General features: G+C 42.8%; 1 protein-coding gene across 6 annotated transcripts in view; it reads left to right on the forward strand.

Moving 5' to 3' along the window:
• The window catches only part of agap1 (ArfGAP with GTPase domain, ankyrin repeat and PH domain 1), a 131,443-nt gene that overhangs the window by 67,566 nt on the left and 41,784 nt on the right, over positions 1-22,093 (forward strand). For all 6 annotated transcript variants that reach the window (XM_027133356.2, XM_027133357.2, XM_027133355.2 and 3 more), the window contains 6 exons: positions 1,856-1,941; positions 2,728-2,869; positions 3,372-3,506; positions 12,753-12,880; positions 13,499-13,654; positions 15,094-15,186. In XM_027133356.2, coding sequence (XP_026989157.2) covers positions 1,856-1,941; positions 2,728-2,869; positions 3,372-3,506; positions 12,753-12,880; positions 13,499-13,654; positions 15,094-15,186 — 740 coding nt within the window. The remainder of the gene's footprint in view (positions 1-1,855; positions 1,942-2,727; positions 2,870-3,371; positions 3,507-12,752; positions 12,881-13,498; positions 13,655-15,093; positions 15,187-22,093) is intronic.

The raw sequence follows: 22,093 nt of genomic DNA on the forward strand, positions 1-22,093 counted from the left end.
TCTCTCCATATCAGGATCTCCCTCTCTCTCTCCCTCTCTTCTCTCTTTCCCTCTCTCTCTCTCTCTCTCTACGTTTTTCTCTCTCTCTCTCTCTCTCTCTCTCTCTCTCTCTCTCTCTCCCTCTCCCTCCCTCTCTCTCTCTCTCCCCTTCCTTTCACCCTCCTAGTTCTTTTTGGCCAGTTTTACTGTAGCAGGGTTATATATAGACGCAGCCCTCTGCGTGTTCGCCATTGCCTCTCCTGCCCCGACTCTGCTTCCTTTTCTCACGTGGGGGGAAACAAATGTCCAACTGTGTCATTACGGAAGGTCCACACACTGCACACAGAGACTGCAGTGCTTTCCCACAGTTGCTGCTTCTCATATTTATCTTTTTTAATGAGAACCTTGCATTGGATCTGGACCCTGGATAATGCTCAGCACTGCTACACTTTTTTTTTGGATGTTCCACAACTTAAGAGTAACTATAAATGGATAAAAAAAGACCTCTTATTTGTTCATTAATGATAAGTTTTCATGGTCCCAGGCCTCTCTGTCCTTAGCCACCTCCCCCAGTACTGCGGATGCTCCACCAATCCATCTGTCACTCTCTCGCTCCACTATACCATCACACCTGTACAAGACCCACACCTGAGGCACTTAAACTTCACCACTTGACACTAGAGGCAGTATCTCATTCCGGACCTGGAAGGAACATCGTACGCTTTTTTTAGCTGAAGGAACAAAAAGGGACTTTAGAGCTTTAAGAGATTTTTGTAGCTCGCTGCTGTGCGTTTGGCTGAAAGTCTCCCAACATTTGTGGCTGTTAAAGCCTTCAGGGTTTTCTCAGCTTTCAGCATCACAGTGCCTCTTTACTGTTTTCATTATGATGAGAGTGATCAGTATAACCAGGAGGTACATATGATTAGACACTGATATCTGCGATCTCCACAGCTTTTTCCATCGCTCAGCTCCATCACGCTGTGGACTTCAAAGGACCAGATCAGGAACAGGTCTTATTAATGCGTTAACGCTGAGAGCACAATCAAAATAAACATGTTGCGTTGGTGGAAAAAAGTCTGCAAGTTCCTGCTTGGAGTGCAGATCGTCAGCAGAAGTGTAAATCATCCTGGTTGATGTCCTTCCTCAGATCTCTTTAGGGACTGAATGTTTTTCTACCTAGAAATGCGTTTTTCATGTTTTTCCTGTATTGTGCTTTATAAGCCACGTGATTGAGCAACCGGGGGTCAGAAGTGACAGGCTGGAGGTCGGAACCTCACCTCAGCTACGTCCCATTAAAGCTCTCCTTGGGATGAATCATTTCTCATTGAACCCCAAGGTGATTAGCCGTGTTAAGCTTAGCTCAGGTTAAGACACGGATTATTCCACAGACCCTCTATATAAACATAACACCCTCTTCAATCCCATACAGTCCTCTTATGCTTTATTAAACAAGAAGGTGCTTGCTCTCAGAGTGTGGCAGAGAGAGAGGGATGTGTGTGTGTGTGTGTGTGTGTGTGTGTGTGTCATGCTTCACTCTTTCCTTTCATGTGGCCTCCACTCACTTACACAGGGGAGTTTTGTGGGCCACCAGCACTTAGCTACAGGACAAACTAGACCTCTCACTCGCATTTCATTTAACATCACAGGATGTTTACAAATACGTTAGCTTTTTTCCAGTTAGAAGAGGGAGCTGAACCCCAGACCCGCCTGTATCCTACCAGCACAGCGGCTGCGGCCGTAATACACAAAATAATCATCCTCCATTTCCCCATGATATCCATTTTCAGACGTCACGTCACACCACCATCCGTTTTACTCGTCACCTTTACCTGTTACCCCTCTGTACTTCAGATTAACACCTCTTCTTGTCCTGCAGGTGGACGCTTTAAAAAGGAGATAGTCGTGGACGGACAGAGCTATCTCCTCCTCATCAGAGACGAAGGAGGCCCTCCGGAGGCTCAGGTAGGATTTACCTCTTCAGTGTGTATTACTGTGTGGATCTTTTCTTTCAGAACTGAAAAGCAGTCACATTGACATCTGATCAGATAAATCGGTCTCATTTAAGATTGAAATAATTTAACCGAATCAACAAAAAAACAACAAAAAACACAACAATACAAATCAGAACCCCATGGCTTCTGTCTGCCTCACATTAACAATCATTCCACTTGGATTCCCTGCAGCTCCATGAATGTCATCCGAGTATGTTTGGCTAACATTAGACGTGTACACAGTTATGTGGATACGAGAGTGAAATTGAGAATCAAAAGTCTACGAGATGAAGCTGGGGCCTGGGAGCCTGAAGCTACGGTCACACACACAGCCATTTTATCCTCGCAACTAGCCAGTCGCTGTGGTGAGAGGTTGCCATGGTGATAAAGTTTATAAGCAGATCACTAGGTCTGCCACTAGTGTTCCACTTGACAACAGATCAGTTCTCGTGCAGCTAAAATTAAACATTCTGAAGGGACATTTGGGGTTTTTGTGTGAATGTAGCATAACCCATAACTTTAGCCGGACCACCAAATTGCTGCTGGTGGTCCGGCTTGGGTCGGCTCACTCAGTAGGAGCTGGACAACATGCTAGTCCGTCTCCTAGACTTTTGGCTCTGTAGTGAGTCCGAGCTGGATTTTGGCTGCTGAGCAGGATTAGGCCTTGATAAGTTTGTTGTACAACGCATCCATTAAAGCAGAACAATTACTGTGTTAACTTGTTCTTTTTTTTTCTTGCTCTCTGTCTGTCTCTCAGTTTGCATTGTGGGTGGATGCAGTGATATTCGTCTTTAGTCTAGAGGACGAGATCAGCTTTCAGACAGTCTATCATTACTACAGCCGCCTGGCAAACTACCGCAACACTGCTGACGTGCCCCTGGTGCTAGTGGGAACTCAGGGTGAGTGGAGAAGGAACAGTTCCTCTTGGTTGAAAATCATGGAGCCTTCATCTCAAGCATCTAATAAACATTTATACTCTGTGACTGAATGGTAGCCGAAAGCAGCAGTCACAAGCTTCTGAAAATTCTCTCTTTGCTGATGGGGAATGTTTACATCTTCACTAAGAGAACGAAATGTGATACTGTAGCTCCCTCTACTGACTGAATTACAGCACTGCATGAGCTCACCAATCTGCCACTTACTCACATGACACTGTTGTTTTCAGTGTGAAATATATAAGCATTTTATTAAATAATCTAAACATAGACACTTATCTGTGAAACGATCATACATTAAGATGTAAATGAGTAATAGTTGCTGTGCATTTATAAATGTGTGTGTTTTCTAAAAAGTTTTGGTTTTTGTTTTAGAAAGCTGCCAGTTTGAGAGAGATTGTGCCACACACAAACATTTCAGCCTTCTGTTTCTGGACCTGTTTGAACACCGTTTTCTTGTGTTTAGATGCTATAAGTGCAGCTAACCCTCGTGTTATTGATGACGTTCGAGCACGCAAACTCTCCAATGACCTGAAGAGATGCACATACTATGAAACCTGTGCCACCTACGGCCTTAACGTGGAGCGTGTCTTTCAGGACGGTAAGCACCAGTGCTAATATTTATTCTACAAAAGTGTATTAACTTTGGCTTTAGCTAGTAGCTTTAGCCTCAGTTGAACATTAAATGTACTGACAGGTGAAGTGAGCAGTGTTGATTATCTCATTATTATGGCACCTGTCAAGGAGAGGGGTTTATAAGGCAGCAAGTGAACAGTCCAGTTGGATGGAGGCAGGACAAATGGGCAAGTGTAAGGATCTGAGCCTCTTTGACTAGAGCTGAATAGTGAACACTAGACGGCCGAGTCGGAGCGTCTCCAACACAGCGGGTCTTGTGTGGTGTTTACAGTGTGCAGTCGTTAGTATCTAACAAAAGTGGCTCAGGGAAGAACAACCAGGGACCCAGAGACAGGGTTATGGTCACCCAAAGCTCACTGATGCATGTGGGGAGTGAAGACTAGCCCGTCTGATCCGAACCTACAGAAGAGCTACTGTAGCACAAACTGTTGTAAAAGTTCATGCTGACTATGATAGTAAGGTGTCAGAACACACAGTGTAGACACAGAGCATAGAGCAATGGAAGAAATATCTGCTACTATCCTTTTGTTGCTATAGTCAGCTCTGTATCACTGGTTAATGCAGGAAGACCCTGAGTTCAAGTGAGGAACTATGATCAAGGTGACTTGTTATAGAGTAGCTGTTAATCATGCAATAATTACACATTAAATTACTCTCTCTCTCTCTCTCTCTCTCTCTCTCTCTCTCTCTCTCTCTCTCTCTCTCTCTCTCACACACACACACACACACACACTCACTCTCTCTCTCTCTCTCACACACACACACACACACACACACACACACACACACTCACTCACTCACTCACTCACTCACACATTCACTCACCCCCCCCTCTCACACACACACACACACACACACACACACAGCTCGCCGATGTGTGTTGACTACATTCTGTAGGTGTGTGAGTGAACTCTTAGCTGTTTTTCTGTGAGCATGCAATCAGTGCCAGAGGAATAAACTATTGTCCTGCTGAAGCATGATGTATTCTACATTTCTGTGCCAGGAATCATTTTGCATCGGGAGTGTAATCTAAACCCCACAGACCCCTTCAGCACAATCCATCTATTTCAATTAGGCTTATTATGTCAAATTGGCCAATAACAATCCGGGTAGTTATTGTAGACAAGCTGTTGTTTTTATTTCCGAACTTCCACAGACCGAACACATTATGTCCGCTTTGACGAGAATTATAGGCTGAAGTTTTTTTTTGTTTTTTTTTTTGGATGACAAATTCCAGTGAGCAATCACAGGAAAATAAGTATAAACTTCAACAAATCTCATAACTCATAAAGGAAGGTTGTGATTAAAAGATAAAATAAAAGTTACCACAACCTGGGGTTCCTGTGAGAAACCCCATTTTGCCAGCCCAAGAACTTTCTGATGGTTTTAATGTTTTATAGTTAATAATTATTTATTCAACTTTTTGTCATTTTTAGCACAGAAGTGTGTTTTTTTTTAAATGATTAAACTATTTATTTATTTATTTATTTTACTTTTTTTTTTATTTACTCATATTTCTAAAAAGGAGTCATATTTTTTAATCATTTATTTAGATAACAAAGCACCTTACAGTGTGTTACTGCGTTTGTTTTCAGACTGTAGCTGATTCCAGTCTGTGTTTAAATGTATTACGTTTCAGTCCAAGTTTAATCCGAAAGGCAGTTCAAGCGTACAGTGGCAGTTTTGCAAAAAAATATCATCCCCCCCTCCCCCCTATATAAACAACTGCCTGTGAGATGTTTTCAGAGAGCTATAAGAGGAACAGAGAGAGTCAGGACAAAACACAGGAGCTGAAAGAAAAGTTCTACAAACCGGAAGCACGAGGGCCTTCTCACCTTAGGGTTGTAGGTTATGATGTACTCTTTGATAGACATATATACACCCAGGTGATTCTAGCCCTACATGGGAAACAGTGAGCTTCTTGTAGAAAATGGACATGCATTTTGAAGCAGGTTTGTGCCTCTCTTCACAGCCATGGAGGGTATGATTGAGCAGAAGTGGATGATGGGTAAGAAATGCCAGGTGGCCAATTGGGGAGACAATTTAAAAGGGGAAATATACGATGTATTGCAAACCAAAGACTCTTCCCAACGACAGCGTTTGCCTCTTACTATAACTTCATTATATCAAAGTCGACATTTTTCATCACCCACATGATAGGATGATGTATTAGAGCAAGCATATTAATATATTGTCAGAAGTTTGCTATTACGGAACATAAACGACTTCTGACCAATGAGAATCAAGCTTTCAGCAGTGCCTATGTATAAAGAAAAATGAACGAGACTCAGTGATTTACTCCACAGGGTTGTAATTAGTGCTGAACAGTATGCATGTTGTCCACTAGAGGGAGCCAAACGTCAACAATATAAGTGCTCATTTCTGTTTCCTCACATATGATAGGATTATAGGAGCAGCTATCTGTTGAACGTGTGGAGGTGGGCAGAAAAGCCAGCACGACATAGATGTAGATGCCGTGTGTAGTTACATCTGGCGTATTTGTTGAATAAAGCAGTTTAAACACTATTCTTTATTGGTTGCTTTTCTGTCTTTGTCCGTGTGTGAAAAAGTGACAGGTGAGTGACAGACTTCTGTCTTTGGGGAATTCAGCCGGATAAAAGAAGAAAAAAACAACAACATTGTTTACAAAACTCTTTATTTTTGGAAATGTGTTTAAATTTAGTTGTCTGTTTGTACGCTGTGTGTGAGTGTGTGTGAGTGGTAACAGTTGCAGGCAGCTGTGGAGGAGAAACCGAGCTGTCTGAACAGTGCCGAGCTCTCGGCCCAGGAGGGAGATTTACACTCTAAACGCTCTGCCATTATCCCCTTAATTATTACACTGTTGGCTGCAGCCAAGTCTGCTATAATTTAGCCGTGTGTGTGTGTGTGTGTGTGAGGGAAAGAAAAGGAGAGTGTCCGTGTGATATCTCATCAGCAGCCCCAAATGAGAGCAAGAAAAGGCTACATTTCTTATCATTACTGACGCTGTCTCCTCGTATTAGTTATGCCATCATCCTCAATTAATCACGCATTCTAATTATGCACTGTAGTGGAATTCATAGATGAGTACCAAAATGATTATTTTAATGTTTTCTGTCGCAATGGCTTCTCGGTAGCTTTTTGTTCCCCCCCAGAGGTGCACATGTGTGTCCATGTGCAGCCCCACACACTCCATTTCATTTGCCTGACTTGGGTTCATTCCTGCATCAGCGCAACGCCACGGCCGTAATTACTATGCACATGACCTTAATTTTGCGATGCAGTCTTGGTCCGTTTCTTCACTACAGGCGGAGCGCAGCGTCTGCGTACAGCACAAGAGTCACGCTTAACAAAAAATAATGAGCTGTTTAATGACATCATCCCCTCGTTAGATGTGCTCCGGCTGAATCTTTACTCTCTTATTTGCTCTGTAAAGCATTCTAATCTTTCTACATTAGCCCTTTTCTTTTCATATCCATGGTAGTTGGGATTTTCTACAGTGTGACACCGCAGGGTTGCGTGTCGCGTGTATTTCAATCGGCTGTATGTTTTTCACCCCTCTGACAATGATTTCTTTAAAAATCTTATATTGTAGTGTATTGTAAGAATATTAGGCTGTCATTTAAACACAATAAGCCTTTAGGGTCATCGATGTTCTGTTATCCTGTCACTTCACAGAAATACCGTCATCCATTTTTAGGAAATGAACAAATTTAATTAAAAGATTTCTTTTTAACTACTTAACAGGAGGCAGCTTGGTTTTTATAACTTTAAAAAAAGATGTTTATTTATAAATAGAGATGCTGTATGGTAATGAAGTAAATAAAGATGTAATACAGCACTACTGTGTCACAGACAGTGTGTATGTTGATCTGTAACATGTAGAAATACCTTCAAGTATCATAATACATGATCAAGCGGAAACATCGATTACTGATACAGGTGTGGTTTTTATAGAAATTAAACATTTAAAAGAAAAACCCTAAAAAAAAGTAAATAAAATAGCTTAATGTACGTATGTTTACACTATGTTCTCTTTTTTTGCTATTAACGTTTATGATGCTGCGATCATCAACACTCTTTGGTACAAAAGTCCATGTAAACTTGTCTGGCCGTGGTAGAGGATTGCCCTCGCTGGCCTTTTGCTTCTGCTAAATGATAATCGTTGGTAGTCGAGCGTGCACTAATACAACGGCTTAATATTGTAAATCAAATAATGCAGGCCAGCGAGTTGCAGCAATCACAGAATGCCATTGCATGAATAACAAGAGCATTAACCATTAAAAATAATTGGCGTAGTAGTTATCTGCATTAAATTTATATAATGGAGCGTTTACGGGACAGCCAGTGGACAAATGAAGAGCCAATTTATTTACTCAGGGTCAGCCAAGGGTTTAGCTGAGTGTGTGTGTGTGTGGGAGAGAGAGTATATAGGTGCCTTATCTATACTCTGTGCCTCTGTGTGTGTGTTTGTGTGTGTGTGTTTGTGTGTGTGTGTGTGTGTGTGTGTGTCTGGTCTTTGGCTAAAGGTGAGGGATCTTGACATGTCCCCAGACTGCGTCCATCAACACACTAATTTAATTATCCTAATTACCCCCCTCCCCCCGCTAGCAAGTCGGCGGCGGTGTCAGAGCTGGGGATGGAGAGCTTTGTTAGTGCACACTAACTACTAACGAGCTCCGCTGTGCAGTCTACCACCTCACCCCCCTCACCCCCTCCCTTCCTCTCCGCTGTGGCCTTTAATGTCCTCTGATTATGCGCCATTGTCACCGTCATATACTTTTATTGCCGTAATTAGTTTAGTTGTTGTGCTTGTTGTTTAATGGTCACCACTGGCCTCTCAGCACTGGCATGTTCGCTCAGTCTGAGAAGCTATTTACTTGTTCTACAGATCAGCACCTAAGTTATAGGAAATAGAAGAATGCTAGCAAACTGTGGTTAATTGTAGTTTCTGATACATTCTCATTATCTGGTTTCATATCGTCTCGTACAACTACGGCACACTTAAAAAAACACACTTTTTTATATTGAAGGCCCATTTCTTCACATTCCTGATGGACACAGCATGCGGTGTATTGTATACATTAGGCATGCACCTATATTTTACTTATACACCAGTAGCTTTTCTTTATGGAAACAAAATATTTGTACCAGATTTAGTTTTGGCTTGATTGATCACAAGCAAGTGAAATCAAAGGTAGTGCAGGTGAGTAGTAAGTAGCTCTTTACCTTTGACTTATACAAACAGGAATGAAGCTTTGTGCTCATTTTGCTTTTCCAGAAGATATTTAGCCATAATTTGTTCATAAATGGACAAGCAAGAAAAACGTGGGGAGATTAAGGGTCTGGCCATTCAGTTATAGTTAGTAATTAATAGTAGTATTTAATTAGATCATCAATAACATTAAATGTACTGACAGGTGAAGTGAGCAGTGTTGATTATCTCATTATTATGGCACCTGTCAAGGAGAGGGGTTTATAAGGCAGCAAGTGAACAGTCAGTTGGATGGAGGCAGGACAAATGGGCAAGTGTAAGGATCTGAGCCTCTTTGACTAGAGCTGAATAGTGAACACTAGACGACCGAGTCGGAGCGTCTCCAACACAGCAGGTCTTGTGTGGTGTTTACAGTGTGCAGTCGTTAGTATCTAACAAAAGTGGCTCAAGGAAGAACAACCAGTGACCCAGAGACAGGGTTATGGTCACCCAAAGCTCACTGATGCATGTGGGGAGTGAAGACTAGCCCGTCTGATCCGAACCTACAGAAGAGCTACTGTAGCACAAACTGTTGTAAAAGTTCATGCTGACTATGATAGTAAGGTGTCAGAACACACAGTGCATCGTAGTTTGCTGTGCATGAGGCTGTGTAGGTTAAACCGGTCAGAGTGACCATGCTGACTCCTGTACACCACCAAAAACATCTACAATGAGCATGTGAGCATCAGAACTGGAGCATGGAGCAATGGAAGAAGGTGGTCTGGTCTGATGAATCATGTTTTCTTTTACATCATGTGGTCGGCCGGTGTGTGAGAGTCACTTTCCTGGGGAAGAGCTGGCACCAGGATGCACTATGGGAAGAAGGCAAGCCAGTAGAGGCAGTGTGATGTTCTGGGTAATGTTCGGCTGGGAAACTTTGGGTCCTGACATTCATGTGGATGTTACTTTAACACGTAGCAGCTACCTAAACATTGTTGCAGACCAAGTTCACTCCTTCATGGCAACAGTGTTCACTAATGTCAGTGATCTCTTTCAGCAGGATAATGTTTACTGACACAGCAAAATCTGTTCAGGAACAGTTTGAGGAACATGACAAACAGTCCAGGGTGTTGACTTGGATTGAGTGTTTATGGGATGTGCTGGAAACACAAATCCATGGAGCTTCCACTTCATAACTTACAGGACTTTAGGGATCTGCTGTTAATGTCTTGTGCCCCTTTTCCACCGAGGCAGTTCGAGTGCTGGTTCGGAGCCAGAGCCTAATTTAGAACCAGTTCTTTCTGTTTCGACCGCCAAAGCACCGTCTCCGAACCAGGAAAAGTGGTTCTTAAGTAGCACCAAAACGTTGCTGGTCTAGACTTAAGAACTGCTGGGGGCGGGGCTACTGTTAGCGCATTTGATAATGTACTAATGTTTAATACACTTTTAATTTACCGCGATATGATACATTATCAGCACACATGATAGTAGGTAGCTACATGCTAAGGCTAACGTTTTTTCTGTGTTAACAATAAAATAACGTTATGTACTTTATCGATTACATCGTCTGTTTATACAGATTACATGGAGCTGCACGTACACGTTGGATTCGCCGCGTTTGGATGCTAATGTAGGTTTGCAAAGCCATGAGCATTAACAGTAAAGCAACATCCGCCATTGTTGTTGTGTTTGTGTTTGCTGCTTCTGCGCTAAAGTTGCTGGGACACGTGACACGTATACAGTGACGTCACACTCGGCGCTGTGATGGCTCTCTAGCCGGTGGAAAGGCAAACCGGTTCTTAGAAGGTTCGCCAGTGGAACCAACTTTGAACCAGAACTAGCGCTAGCTCTGAACCAGCACCCGGTTCTTTCCGGTGGAAAAGAGGCATTGGTGTCAGATACCGCAGAACAACTTCAGAGCTTTTGTCAAGTCCAAGGCTCAAGGGGTCAGAGCTGTTTTTTTAAGGATTTTAAAGGTTTTTAATGTTATGGCCGATTGATGCATGAAACACACAAAGTATGTTAAATGTCGTATTTTTCATTCTGCAATGGGTAAAGACCGAAGCAGCATGTAACACGAGATCCTACTGAATAGCTTTTCTCTCTTAGATTTTTTTCCCTAATGATTTCTTTAGTAACAGATTTTGAGGTAAATATTGTACACATGAAAGTGTCAATGTTTTGTTGTCTGTAAGCTGTTAGATGTCTTAGCCATGAAGTGGGTTTTTTTAATCTTTAAGTTAAGTTAAAAACACTTTAAAGCCTGTACTTTTACCTTTATCTTATATCTTGTACCTTAGAACAGAGATGCTTTTCTGGCTGTAAAGTGTGTGGTGAATATCTATTGCAAGTGTTGACACATGTTGTTTACGTGTGTGTGTAATTATTGAGTGGTAAGTGAGGTAGCTGTGTGACCTTTGTGTTGGATCATCTTCCAGGCTCTCGCTCCCTCCAACTCATTAGTTAATATTTATAGCACTCTGCTGTTAAGCAGCCTGACAGCAGCCTAATAAACTCAGCAGGGTGCTCCCTCTCCCTCTCTCTCCCTCGTTCTTTTTCCTTCTCTCCCACTCTGCTTCTTCTTTCGGTCTTTTATTGTCTCCCTATTTCCTCCTTCTCTTATATCTCGATGTATAAGGTGAACCACTTGTCCATTGTGATTTGATATTCTGTGCTGATGTAACACATTGTTGTTGAATAAAGCACTGAATAAGATCCACAGTGTTTTACTGTACGTGTGTATAAATGGCCTCAGTATTGATTACACACAATGCTTAGAAAATAGTTTCCAACCTTAACTGCATGAGATCTGCTTCTGCGGCGCACAGCGATCTGCCATAAATCTGATCATCCTTTCTCACCGGGATAAATGGCTGCCTCTTACCGGGGGAGCCGAGATTGATGGGTAAAGTTAAATTGCATTACTTGCGTAGTTTAAATATTTAACCCAGGCTTATCATAAGTGTTCTTAACAATTAAAGTAAAATATAGCTATGGATTTGCAAGCATGGATCTCCCAGCTGTCACAGTTTCAGGGTGCGGTGTACTCTAACACGTTAGGGTGGTGTGAACATGGTGTGAGCTGTCAGTACGGCTGTGTGAGAGTCTGCATAGAGGCTGTCGGTATATCATCGTTAAAATGGTCAGTGATGCAGGTTAGTAAAGGATTCTAAGCATGTTGTTGTGTTGGAATGTAGTGTGTAGGCATTGTGTGTGTGTGTTTGTGTGTGTGTGTGTGTGTGTGTGTGTGTGTGTGTGTGTGTGTGTGTGAGTTAGACAAGCACCGTGACTGCCCTTGGACAGAAGTCTCTCACCTGAAGGTAAATGTTTATGGCTGACTCATCGTTAAAGCTCAGCCTTTAATAGGTCCAATTAAAACAATGACTTCATCTCGATGGCAATGAGTCTCGGCCATGTTTATTGGGAGGACGGTAATTGAGTTCTGGCGATTAGAGGATCTTTTAACCCTCACCTGGTCCAGAACTGCTTTAGCTAGGAAAGCTCAAGACGTCTCCTGGTGAAAATGGCGTGTAAATTGTGTGTTAGGTTATGTATTAAGATGTTCACGTTTATTCACTGGTGTAAGTGCTATTGTGGTTGTGGAGGAATATTTGAGGTGAAGCCTGAGATGAATGTAGCTGCTAGGGAGAGGATGACAGAGTGGCAGAACATCAGCCCTGCACGGCCGTGGCCGCTTGCCCGGTGATCGATAAGGGCTTGTGGAGTGCGATTGATTGACATGGCCATATTGCCCGCGCCGATAGCGCTCTCCGGGAGTCTTTGAGTAATGAAAGTGGTGTTATAATAGTTAAATAATGGTCGTGCTGGGGGTTCGGCAGCTGAGTGATGGGAGAATTAGAGCCGCGGGTCAGCACCGCTCGACAGCCTCTTATGAGAGGTAATGTAGTGGACTAGTCCAAGTAGGGAAGACGGAAATGTCAATGTGAAAGTCATTTTTAGTGTTCTAAATCACCGGCTGTCTGAGACCTGCTTTCACTTCTCTACATCTCTCACGTGTGCTGTGTATTTTGTGTTCAGTGGCTCAGAAAATTGTTGCAAACCGGAAGAAGCAGCAGTTATCGATCGGGCCTTGCAAGTCCCTCCCCAACTCTCCCAGCCACTCGTCTGTGTGTGCGGCGCCCGTTACAGCAGTGCACATAGCTCAGGTAAGGATCCATGTGCACACTCGTACGTCTTTTCTGTTATTGTTGTTTGATGTGACATTTGTGTGTTAAAGTATTTATCTGCTCTTACAGTGCATTTCTCTTAGAATTTGCAATTTTTAAGCTTTAACTTTGCTTGTTGCACTGGTAAAGGGTCCAGACTTTTTCAATACTACTTTTTGGTTACGGACACCACCAGCAGAAACTAACATGCAATTCATTTAAAAAAAACACAAAGACCCTGGTGCTGCATAAAGACACAGAGTTACATAAGACAACACAGAGCAAAGGGCTAAAAAGTAAAATGAACCTATTCACATAAAGTGCATTTGTGCAGCCTTGGGAAGACGGTGCAAGACAAACAGACAATACAGTACACTACATGACAGATACAGTAACCAGTGTTTAGTCTGTTTAGTTCTGAGTAAGTGCAAGTTGCTATCGTACTGTAAACATAAACAGTTTGTAGTGTATCACAATGTAAGTGAGAGCTTTTCATTACCAAGCTGTATCATGTCTCTGCACATGTTTGTGTTCTTTGAACTGAATGGACTTATCATTGGCTTATGATAAAAGGAGTGACTCCTATTTTGTGTCCATCCCCTCGCTGCACTATGACAGACCAGTAATGGTGGAGGCAGTCTGAGCGATTACTCCTCCTCGGTACCCTCCACTCCCAGCACAAGCCAGAAGGAGCTCCGCATCGACGTGCCTCAGACGGCCAACACGCCGACGCCAGTTCGCAAGCAGTCAAAGCGTCGCTCCAACCTGTTCACGGTCAGTCCTGATGCCATACACACATCTAAACACACGTATTCAGGTTGTTCACAAAACTTTTTTTGTATATTTAATCCTAAATTTGTTGTCATACAAACATAAACAAACTATTGTTGACATAAACAAACTATTGTTAAGATGTGTGAAGAGGTTGTAAATAGGGATGCACCGATCCGATATTTTGGATCAGTATTGACGTCGATCCAAGCATTTTGAGTGGATCAGGTATCGGTGGTGCGTGACCGATCTAAATCCGATACTCGTGGTGGTTGATTAATAAACAGCAAACATCATAGACTATTGCTTGAACTTATAAGAAAAATACACTTATATATTAAATTGCATTAATGAAAATAAATATAATAAATTCTATAGGAAATATGTTACACAGACAGGCAAGTTTAGCAGGCGCCCTTTCCATTTACCTCAGCGCGTTAAACATCGCTCATTTGGAAGTATTTTACGCTTGATTCACAGAGAGTAGCACTGCAAATTGTAATGTCTGTAAAGCCAAAGTTTCGAATTACAATACGACAAATTTAATCAAGCATCTTCAGAGGCATCATGCAAAAGAACACATGGAAGTTAAACGGAAAAAGGATGATCCGTCAAAGCAGATGACCCTGACAGATGCTTTTCAGAGTCAAACACAAAGGGCACAACAGCTGTAAAAATAACAGAAAAGCTCTTGGAATTCATTGCACTCGACTAGCAGAGTGCTAATATTCATAAAAAAAACCTGAAAATGTTTAGCAAGTGAATCCTGAAACAGGCTTATGTCATTGCTGACGTCTATATACTCAGACATGGTTGTTCCATTGGCTGTTGCAATGTTGCACTGCACTATTTTTTTTTGATGAGTGCAAGGTTTACTGTTTAATGCATTTTGCATTGTGTTTCAAGAGTTCTAATATAAGATTCACTTTAAAATATTGCTTGTTCTTCAGAAAATAATTTAATTTAATAATTGCAGTATATATGGTTTAGACCACTAACTGTTAAAAGTACTGTTTGCTACTGCATTAATATTTTAAGGTTTCTTGTGTTTTCATTTTTCATCCAGTAATAAGGGCATTTTTGTATTCCTTTGCCAGAAACAAATAAATCTTAATAACTAAGCGAGTTGTATACATTCTTTAGTTTTAAAGGTAGAAAAGAACTGATATTGGCTCGATACTGGCAAACTCAGTCAAACTATCAGAATCGGAAGAGAAAAAGTGGTATCGGTGCATCCCTAGTTGTAAATGCTCTGTGCTTGGAAATGGAAAGTCGAGCTCTGTGCAAAACAGCACCAGGGTCATGTCACGGTCAAGCAGACCAAAGAACAGCTCTAGTCTATGAAGGTGTCAGATTAAGTCAGCAGCTAACTTGCCTTTCACTAAGCCTCTTTCTTAAAAAAACCAAAAAAAAAAACCCTATGTTCTCTCCTCCCTCTGCAGTCTCGCAAGGCGAGCGAACCAGACAAGGAGAAGAAAGGACTGGAGAGCCGAGCGGACAGTATCGGAAGCGGCCGCGCAATCCCAATTAAGCAGGTAGGATCCAGCCTGGCCGTCTGCATGGTGATAATTGGTGTCCAGGGGCGGTACATTGTGAGCCAGGGAGGCCTGTGATCAGGACTTAGACCCACGCTGGGCCCGTTTGAAGCCATCTCCTTGATTAACGGCAAAAGTGTGCACTTGACATCAGTTAGAGCAGGGATCTCCTGTCTGTCGAAACTAGATCATTAGGATAAGGAGTGGGAAGGGATTTCTGTCCGTCTCTCTACCTCTAGCTCTCTTTCCATCTTTTTCTTCCTGTCGAGTACAGAAGAGGGAAAGGGAAAAAAACTAAAAAGGATCCTAATGAAGTGTGGTCTGAGGGTCAACATATGGACCCATCCCCCCTCAAAGGCCGCTTCTTTTCCTGTCGAGTCAAACACTTTGATTAGACCATTGGCACTGTAGCTTACATCTCCCACCACTCTTCCCTGCTGCGTTCGGGGAGAGATTGTTTGAGTTGGCTTTAATTTGTCACAAACAAGAGGAGCGAGCTAGAGAAGTGGGGGAGGGGTAGATATTCTCTGCTACGCGTCTCAACTGGAGTGTAAGAATCAGGTAATTAGCACTGCTAATCGCGCCCTCTCATGTCGGCGCGGCGGCCTTGTTTGTAATTTTCTAATGAACAAATTGTGCCTCTGATTAGCGCTCCCTTTAAATGAGATCTGTGTTCATTAGTGCGCTGCTGACACCCTTTAGCAATGTTAGCATGCCCCACAGAGGCTTTGGGAGAGAATTGTGAGCTTCACTTCCATCACTGCCGACGTTCCATAGACGCCTCCATTCATGTCTCGATGTCTATAACTGCTCCATCCCTCCAACCTTACGTAGAAAAGCCATGTTTTAATCAAATTCACGTCAATCAGATGATTCTTATATAAGATTATTAAGAGCATATCATTTGAGACATAATTCACATTCATTTGCACAATGTGAATTTGCATTTACTTTTATTTATAAACAACATCATGGATGCTGAAGTACGTATGCAAATGTATAGTCTAATAGTGACATGTGATCTTGTCATGTATCCACCGGTTTAATTCTCACTCACTAAAAGAGTAACATCAATTTTCTTTATACTGTATTTTCTCATTTCTAAAATAAAACGCAAACTTTGCAGTTTCCTTGTCATCGAGGCAGCGCTGTAGCTGTAAATGGTTCTTCGATGCAGAGTTCAGTCATGTGGATCTGGAGGCTGTATTAGAATACTCCTGTAAATATGACAGATAATGATGGCTAACAAGGGCATGCCATGGAAAACTGATTCCTTTGTGAACTTTTTTTTAGTATTAGCAGTCACAAAGACAAGCATGTAACCCCATACGGTGAATTGTTTGTAGACTGGAGATAAACAAGAGAATCTGATTCATTATTCAGACTAAATCCAATTATTTTAAGAGATCATTCACACAGGCGCTTTAGTCTGAAGCTAAAAATTGTCTGAAAATTAATAATGATTAGGAAATGCATCACCATATCAGATCTGAGATCAGTTAAACTGGAACTGTGCTCAGATTCCTGTGAACGTGAGAACAACAGCTTTAAACTGACAAGCAACAAGACATGGTGCGTTTAGCACTGTTATCATTGGCTGCCAATTGGAGTCCAACACCCCCTTGACCCAAGGTGTCCATGTTATTCATGTTTCGAATTTCTGACATAAGAAAGCATGTGTGCTGAGGGAAAAACTCACAAAACCCAGTTTGAATCCTAGGAACAAGTGCTTTTGTTTATTTTTAAACCCACACCTTTATGACCATGTAAACATGTGTGTAGCTTTGACGAATGCCTCTCAGCAGTCTGTTTGTGCAGAGTGGAGATCTCAGCTAGTAGTGCATTCTCAGCTGACGGATGAAGCTGAGTGAAGCAGAGATGGCAGATGGGGAGGCTGGACAGCACGGCATACAGCTGTAGCGTGGCATGGAGACAATGGCCACTGCAGAGTCCTCTGTCTTTTTTTAATAGATCAGCTCTAATTCATCTGCAGTGACAGGAGGAGTGTGATAAGAGCTTGATGCTATCGCTGGCACAGCGATATACTTTGTGTGTCCCCAGATCTTCGTATAGCTTCATTTAATGCGCAAAATCTGGTACTTGTTTAAAAAAAAAAATAGAACATATAATGTTTTGCATGTATATAAATGGCTTTTAGGTCTCTATGAGACCGAGCCGCTGCTGGTTAAATAGTGTGTGTCATGGTGGGATTGGCACAGGGTCTTCTTTCTCGAGCATCCCTCAGTCTCTTGACTCTGCAGGTATGAAAATGAGCGATTAATTTGTAAAGGGTCAGGACAAAACTGTACACACACACCCCACACACTCTCATGCACACACACACACACACACACACACACACACACACACACACACACACACACACACACACACACACACACACACACACTTATGCAGATGAAGGACCTCTCCAGTTTCCCAGTCTGTCATCCCATGTGGACATGTATCAATGGACTGCATCCATCCCCTGCTCCCTACTGCTCTGTCCTCAGCCAGTGATCTCCTCCCGCTGTCCCTTTCCAGTTCACAGTAACACTCAATGGTTAATGAGCATCATCACTAGAGAGGATTGTGCTTCAGCATATTTACACAGCACATTGAAACCATTGTGGATGACAGATACATATTTTTCTTGCTCTCAGTCATGTGGGTATATGTCAGTATTAGCATTAGCAGTTTTTTGATCATGTGTACAGTTAATGCTGACATTCTGAGAATTTATATTTTTCTATTCAAAGATAGCTCCACATATTCCTAGATTAAAAGCACATGGAGTTCCACTGCTGTCACTCTCCTGTTTTTGACTGTTCCGGTGTGATATCTGTCTCCAAGTTCCTGATGTTGAGATGCTTTTCTGCTCAGCACATTTGGACAGAGTTGTTAGTTGAAGGCCGTAGCCTTCCTGTCAGCTCGATCCAGTCTGGCCAGTCTCCTCTGACCTCTCATCAACAAGGCATTCAGATGATGATATAAGGCACAGGCCAGCATTTCATTTGGAGCAGGACACTAATTGACGTGATAATCCCCTGCGGTGTTTTCTCTTATGAGCGTGCACATGTCACTTTGGATTTCCTTTTCTACCATGACCTCAAGACCATTTCGTTAAATATCTGAAACATATTCAAGAAGTCTGTTGTCTTCTCCCCGGTTTGTAATTGTTAGTATATTACAGACATGAAGCTCAGAATCTGCGTGGTGATAATATACAGCAGTGTAGACATTATTAGTCAAAGATTCATTTAGCTTTATTTCTGCTGGTTATTGTATTAAATTCTACTGAATTCTCCACTGTTTTTGTCATAGTTTATCATCATACTCAGATTTTCTGCTCTATGTTTTTCACTCTTTGCCATAGTTTATTTGTTGCTAGTCAGGATCTTCTTATTGGTTATTGTTTCCTCCTGCACTGAAGGTTGACTCTAAGCTGAGATAAGACCTTTGTAGAAATGGCCTCGTTAGAAGCTGCTCCTCATTAAAATGCTGCAAGCGGGGCCGGTGCTAATGAGGCTGGGGCGGGCTTCCACTCTGCACCAATTAAGCTGAAGAGGAGCGCTGCGTCTGCTGTTGCCCCACCGAGGGGGTGTGCCAAGGTCAGCCGTGGCACCTAGACTTACCGCGAACACTCCGAGCTCTCTCAATCACCGGCTCAGCTCTGACCCTGCGCTTTCTTCTTATTGACCATAAGCGTCCGTCCGGTCACAGCAGCAATCTCTCTCCTGTTGACGGACAAGCGATTCCAAGCGTTAACACCAATGACTCGCTTGTTTAATTATTTTGTCCTGAATGTTGGCCCACTGAATTATTTCTAGTCCCAGCTGGACAAAGGCACTCTTCTCCCCAGCGTGTTTATACTGAAAACGGCTTCATTATTGAGTCGTTGAGTGTTTTGTAAAAAATGCCTAACTACTGTTGTGATGGTCGCCAGCTTTGTTTACAGACCCTGCATGACTCCGAGCGGGCCGACATCTGTTCCGTGTTCTTAATTAGCTGATAATTACAGCAGAGAGGTCTGCACGAGGCTTTGTCAGGCGCCTGACAGGCTTTCTGCGAGAGCATTTCAACAAATTAATTTCAGCAAGTGGCGCTAATTGAAGGATGGTTCGAGACGGAGCGTGAGAATGGCTCGGAGAGCAAAATGGCGAGATTAGGCTGAAAAGCAGGGACGACTGTGTTTGGCCGTAAAGCGCTGAAAGCTTTCCTCAGCAGTCTGCATGGACTTCACTCCTGCAGATCTTCACCTCAATTTCTAAAAACTATCCATTACCCCTTTCTTACCTTTTTATGTCCCATTTGTGTGACTTTAAAGCAGATTTGGTATCTGCACTTCGTTTAAATGAAAGTCTTACGCCGTGTTTTACTGCGTGTTCCTCTTAAATCTCAGTCGTTCTTGAAATGGAAAAAAAAGGACTGGACAATGTCTCTTCATCATAAAGGGAAATTAGTGGTGTGGTTGTAATTGTGTGTTGTGGTGCATGGATGGGCGCTGGGCTGTGTGAATTTGACAAAGTTTCACCTCCTCTGAGCAGGGTGCTTTGTGGGGAGTTAAATTGGATGGTTAATTCGGGTGTTATTTACCCTGTAATTCATTAATTTGGCCCTGCCATTGGCAGCGGGCAGGCTGTAATTTCACGCTTCGCAATAAAAGATGTCTCATAATCTGCTTCATTTAGCACCGAAAGAATTTAATGAAATTAACTGCGGCCCTAATTAAGACGGTGAATATTAAAGACCCGCTATCAAGCCTTTAACGATTGCGACAAGATCCGCCTTCCGTGGGATTGAAAAAATATCATTTCCCTGGGAAAGGTTGTCACCGCTTGGAGCCATTTTGGACAAGATGGCAATTTTGTCATGCGAGCTAACTTCCTACAAATGAGATTTTTTTCCCTTCTTCCTGCATCTATTTTTTTCCTTTTAGTTGAGTATAATTTAACCAGTCATTAATGGTTGAGTGTTTATATTTGGCTAGATTTCTATCCATGTTTTTCCGTCCAGTGGCCATTTCTGTGGAGTCTTCCATCTGACCTTCACGTGATCTTGTCTCTGTTATTACTCGCTGGGACGGAGAGCTGAGCTTTATCCAGCGTTGAACAGAAATGAAGTGGTTCACTGCAGAGCGTGTAACGTTCTCTCTCCCAGTCAGATTAAAGTAACGCTACAGAAAATCCTCTGACATTTCATGGGCTACTTGGACCCATTTCTGGAGCACTTACTGGAAGATGTGTGCTGCTTGTGGACTTTCCTTTGTCCTGCCTTTTTTTTTTTTACCTGGCTTTTTTCTTGGGGTGTGCGGTCGTCAGCAGTTTGTCAGTATTTTTCCAGGACACGACAGTTTAAGTATCTGTTAATGATAAATGTCCTTTGTAATCGTGGCCTCTTCATGGCTGCACCATCCAGATCAGATGGCGAGAGTGATAGAGCACCTAAAGCATTGGACAGATAGTCCCCTAACTGGCTCCGCTCACACCACACAGGGGGACTCTGACAGGCCTAGAGGCATGTGTGTGCGCGCGTGCGTTCGTGTGTGTGTGTGTGTGTGGGGATGACATGTTCAATTTTGTCCTCTTTTCTCAGGCTTTCCCCAAGAACAATGAGCCGGCTCTGGCTGGACGTCTGCCTCTTTGTTGTCCTTTTTGGACAGTTATCTTAAAGTGGCCTCCAGCTTTTGTTGCAAGTAAAGGAGGAGATAGTGGAAATGAATCACGGGTGATACGAGCTCGGTTTGGCCTGCTTTCAAGCAGGAGATTAGAAGCTTTTGTTAGGTTTGTGATCAGTCTTCTTGGAAAATAAGATCAGCAGTGTTTTTTCTCGCCATATATTTTATCTTCATCAGTTGGTCACCGAGTCACTTTATAATTATTATTAATCTTCATTCGATAGCACCTATCGGCTAATTTAGCTATATTGACATAGCAGTAAAGGGTACAGGTGCGGACGTTATTGATGGCGGGCTGAAAGCGTGTCCGGGAGCAGAAGCGTGGTCCAGGGGAGGAAATGGAGGGATCGTTTTATTTATGTCTTCTATTTCTCTGGGACAGAAAGACCTTGCAGCCTGTCATACCACGGCAGGTAAAATAGGGACAGGCGGGGTGTCACTGGCTGGCACCTTAAATAATGAGCGGCGACTCCCATCAGCGAGCCGACGTGACGTTCAATTAGCCTCTCATGCAAAATGATCGCCTGTCATTTTCCTAATGAATGTGCAAAGCCATCGCCGGAGGACAGAGCGGCTGATCAGAGCAACACAACAGGCCTGAAGAGAGCTCGCTGTCAAATCAGCACTCTGAACACCTCCCCACACACACACACACACACACACACACACACACACACACACACACACACACACACACACACACACACACACACACACAGAGTCATACCCTCAATCATCCTGGTCTTTACTTCCTTTACTCATTTACTCTCACCTGTGAACATGCACATCAACCAGTAGCATTTTTCTCTCTGACCTGAACTTCTACACACACTGACCTCTCTTTCTACACACACTGACCTCTCTTTCTACATACACACTGACCTCTCTTTCTACACACACTGACCTCTCTTTCTACACACACTGACCTCTCTTTCTACATACACACTGACCTCTCTTTCTACACACACACTGACCTCTCTTTCTACACACACACTGACCTCTCTTTCTACACACACACACTGACCTCACCTCCTACACACTCTAACCTCACCTTCTACACACTCTGACCTCATCTTCTACACACTCTGACCTCACCTCCTACACACTCTGACCTCACCTTCTACACACACTGACCTCACCTTCTACACACTCTGACCTCACCTTCTACACACACTGACCTCACCTCCTACACACACTGACCTCACCTCCTACACACTCTGACCTCACCTC

This window comes from Tachysurus fulvidraco, chromosome 5 (genome assembly GCF_022655615.1).
Source record: "Tachysurus fulvidraco isolate hzauxx_2018 chromosome 5, HZAU_PFXX_2.0, whole genome shotgun sequence".
Classification (NCBI taxonomy): Eukaryota; Metazoa; Chordata; class Actinopteri; order Siluriformes; family Bagridae; genus Tachysurus; species Tachysurus fulvidraco.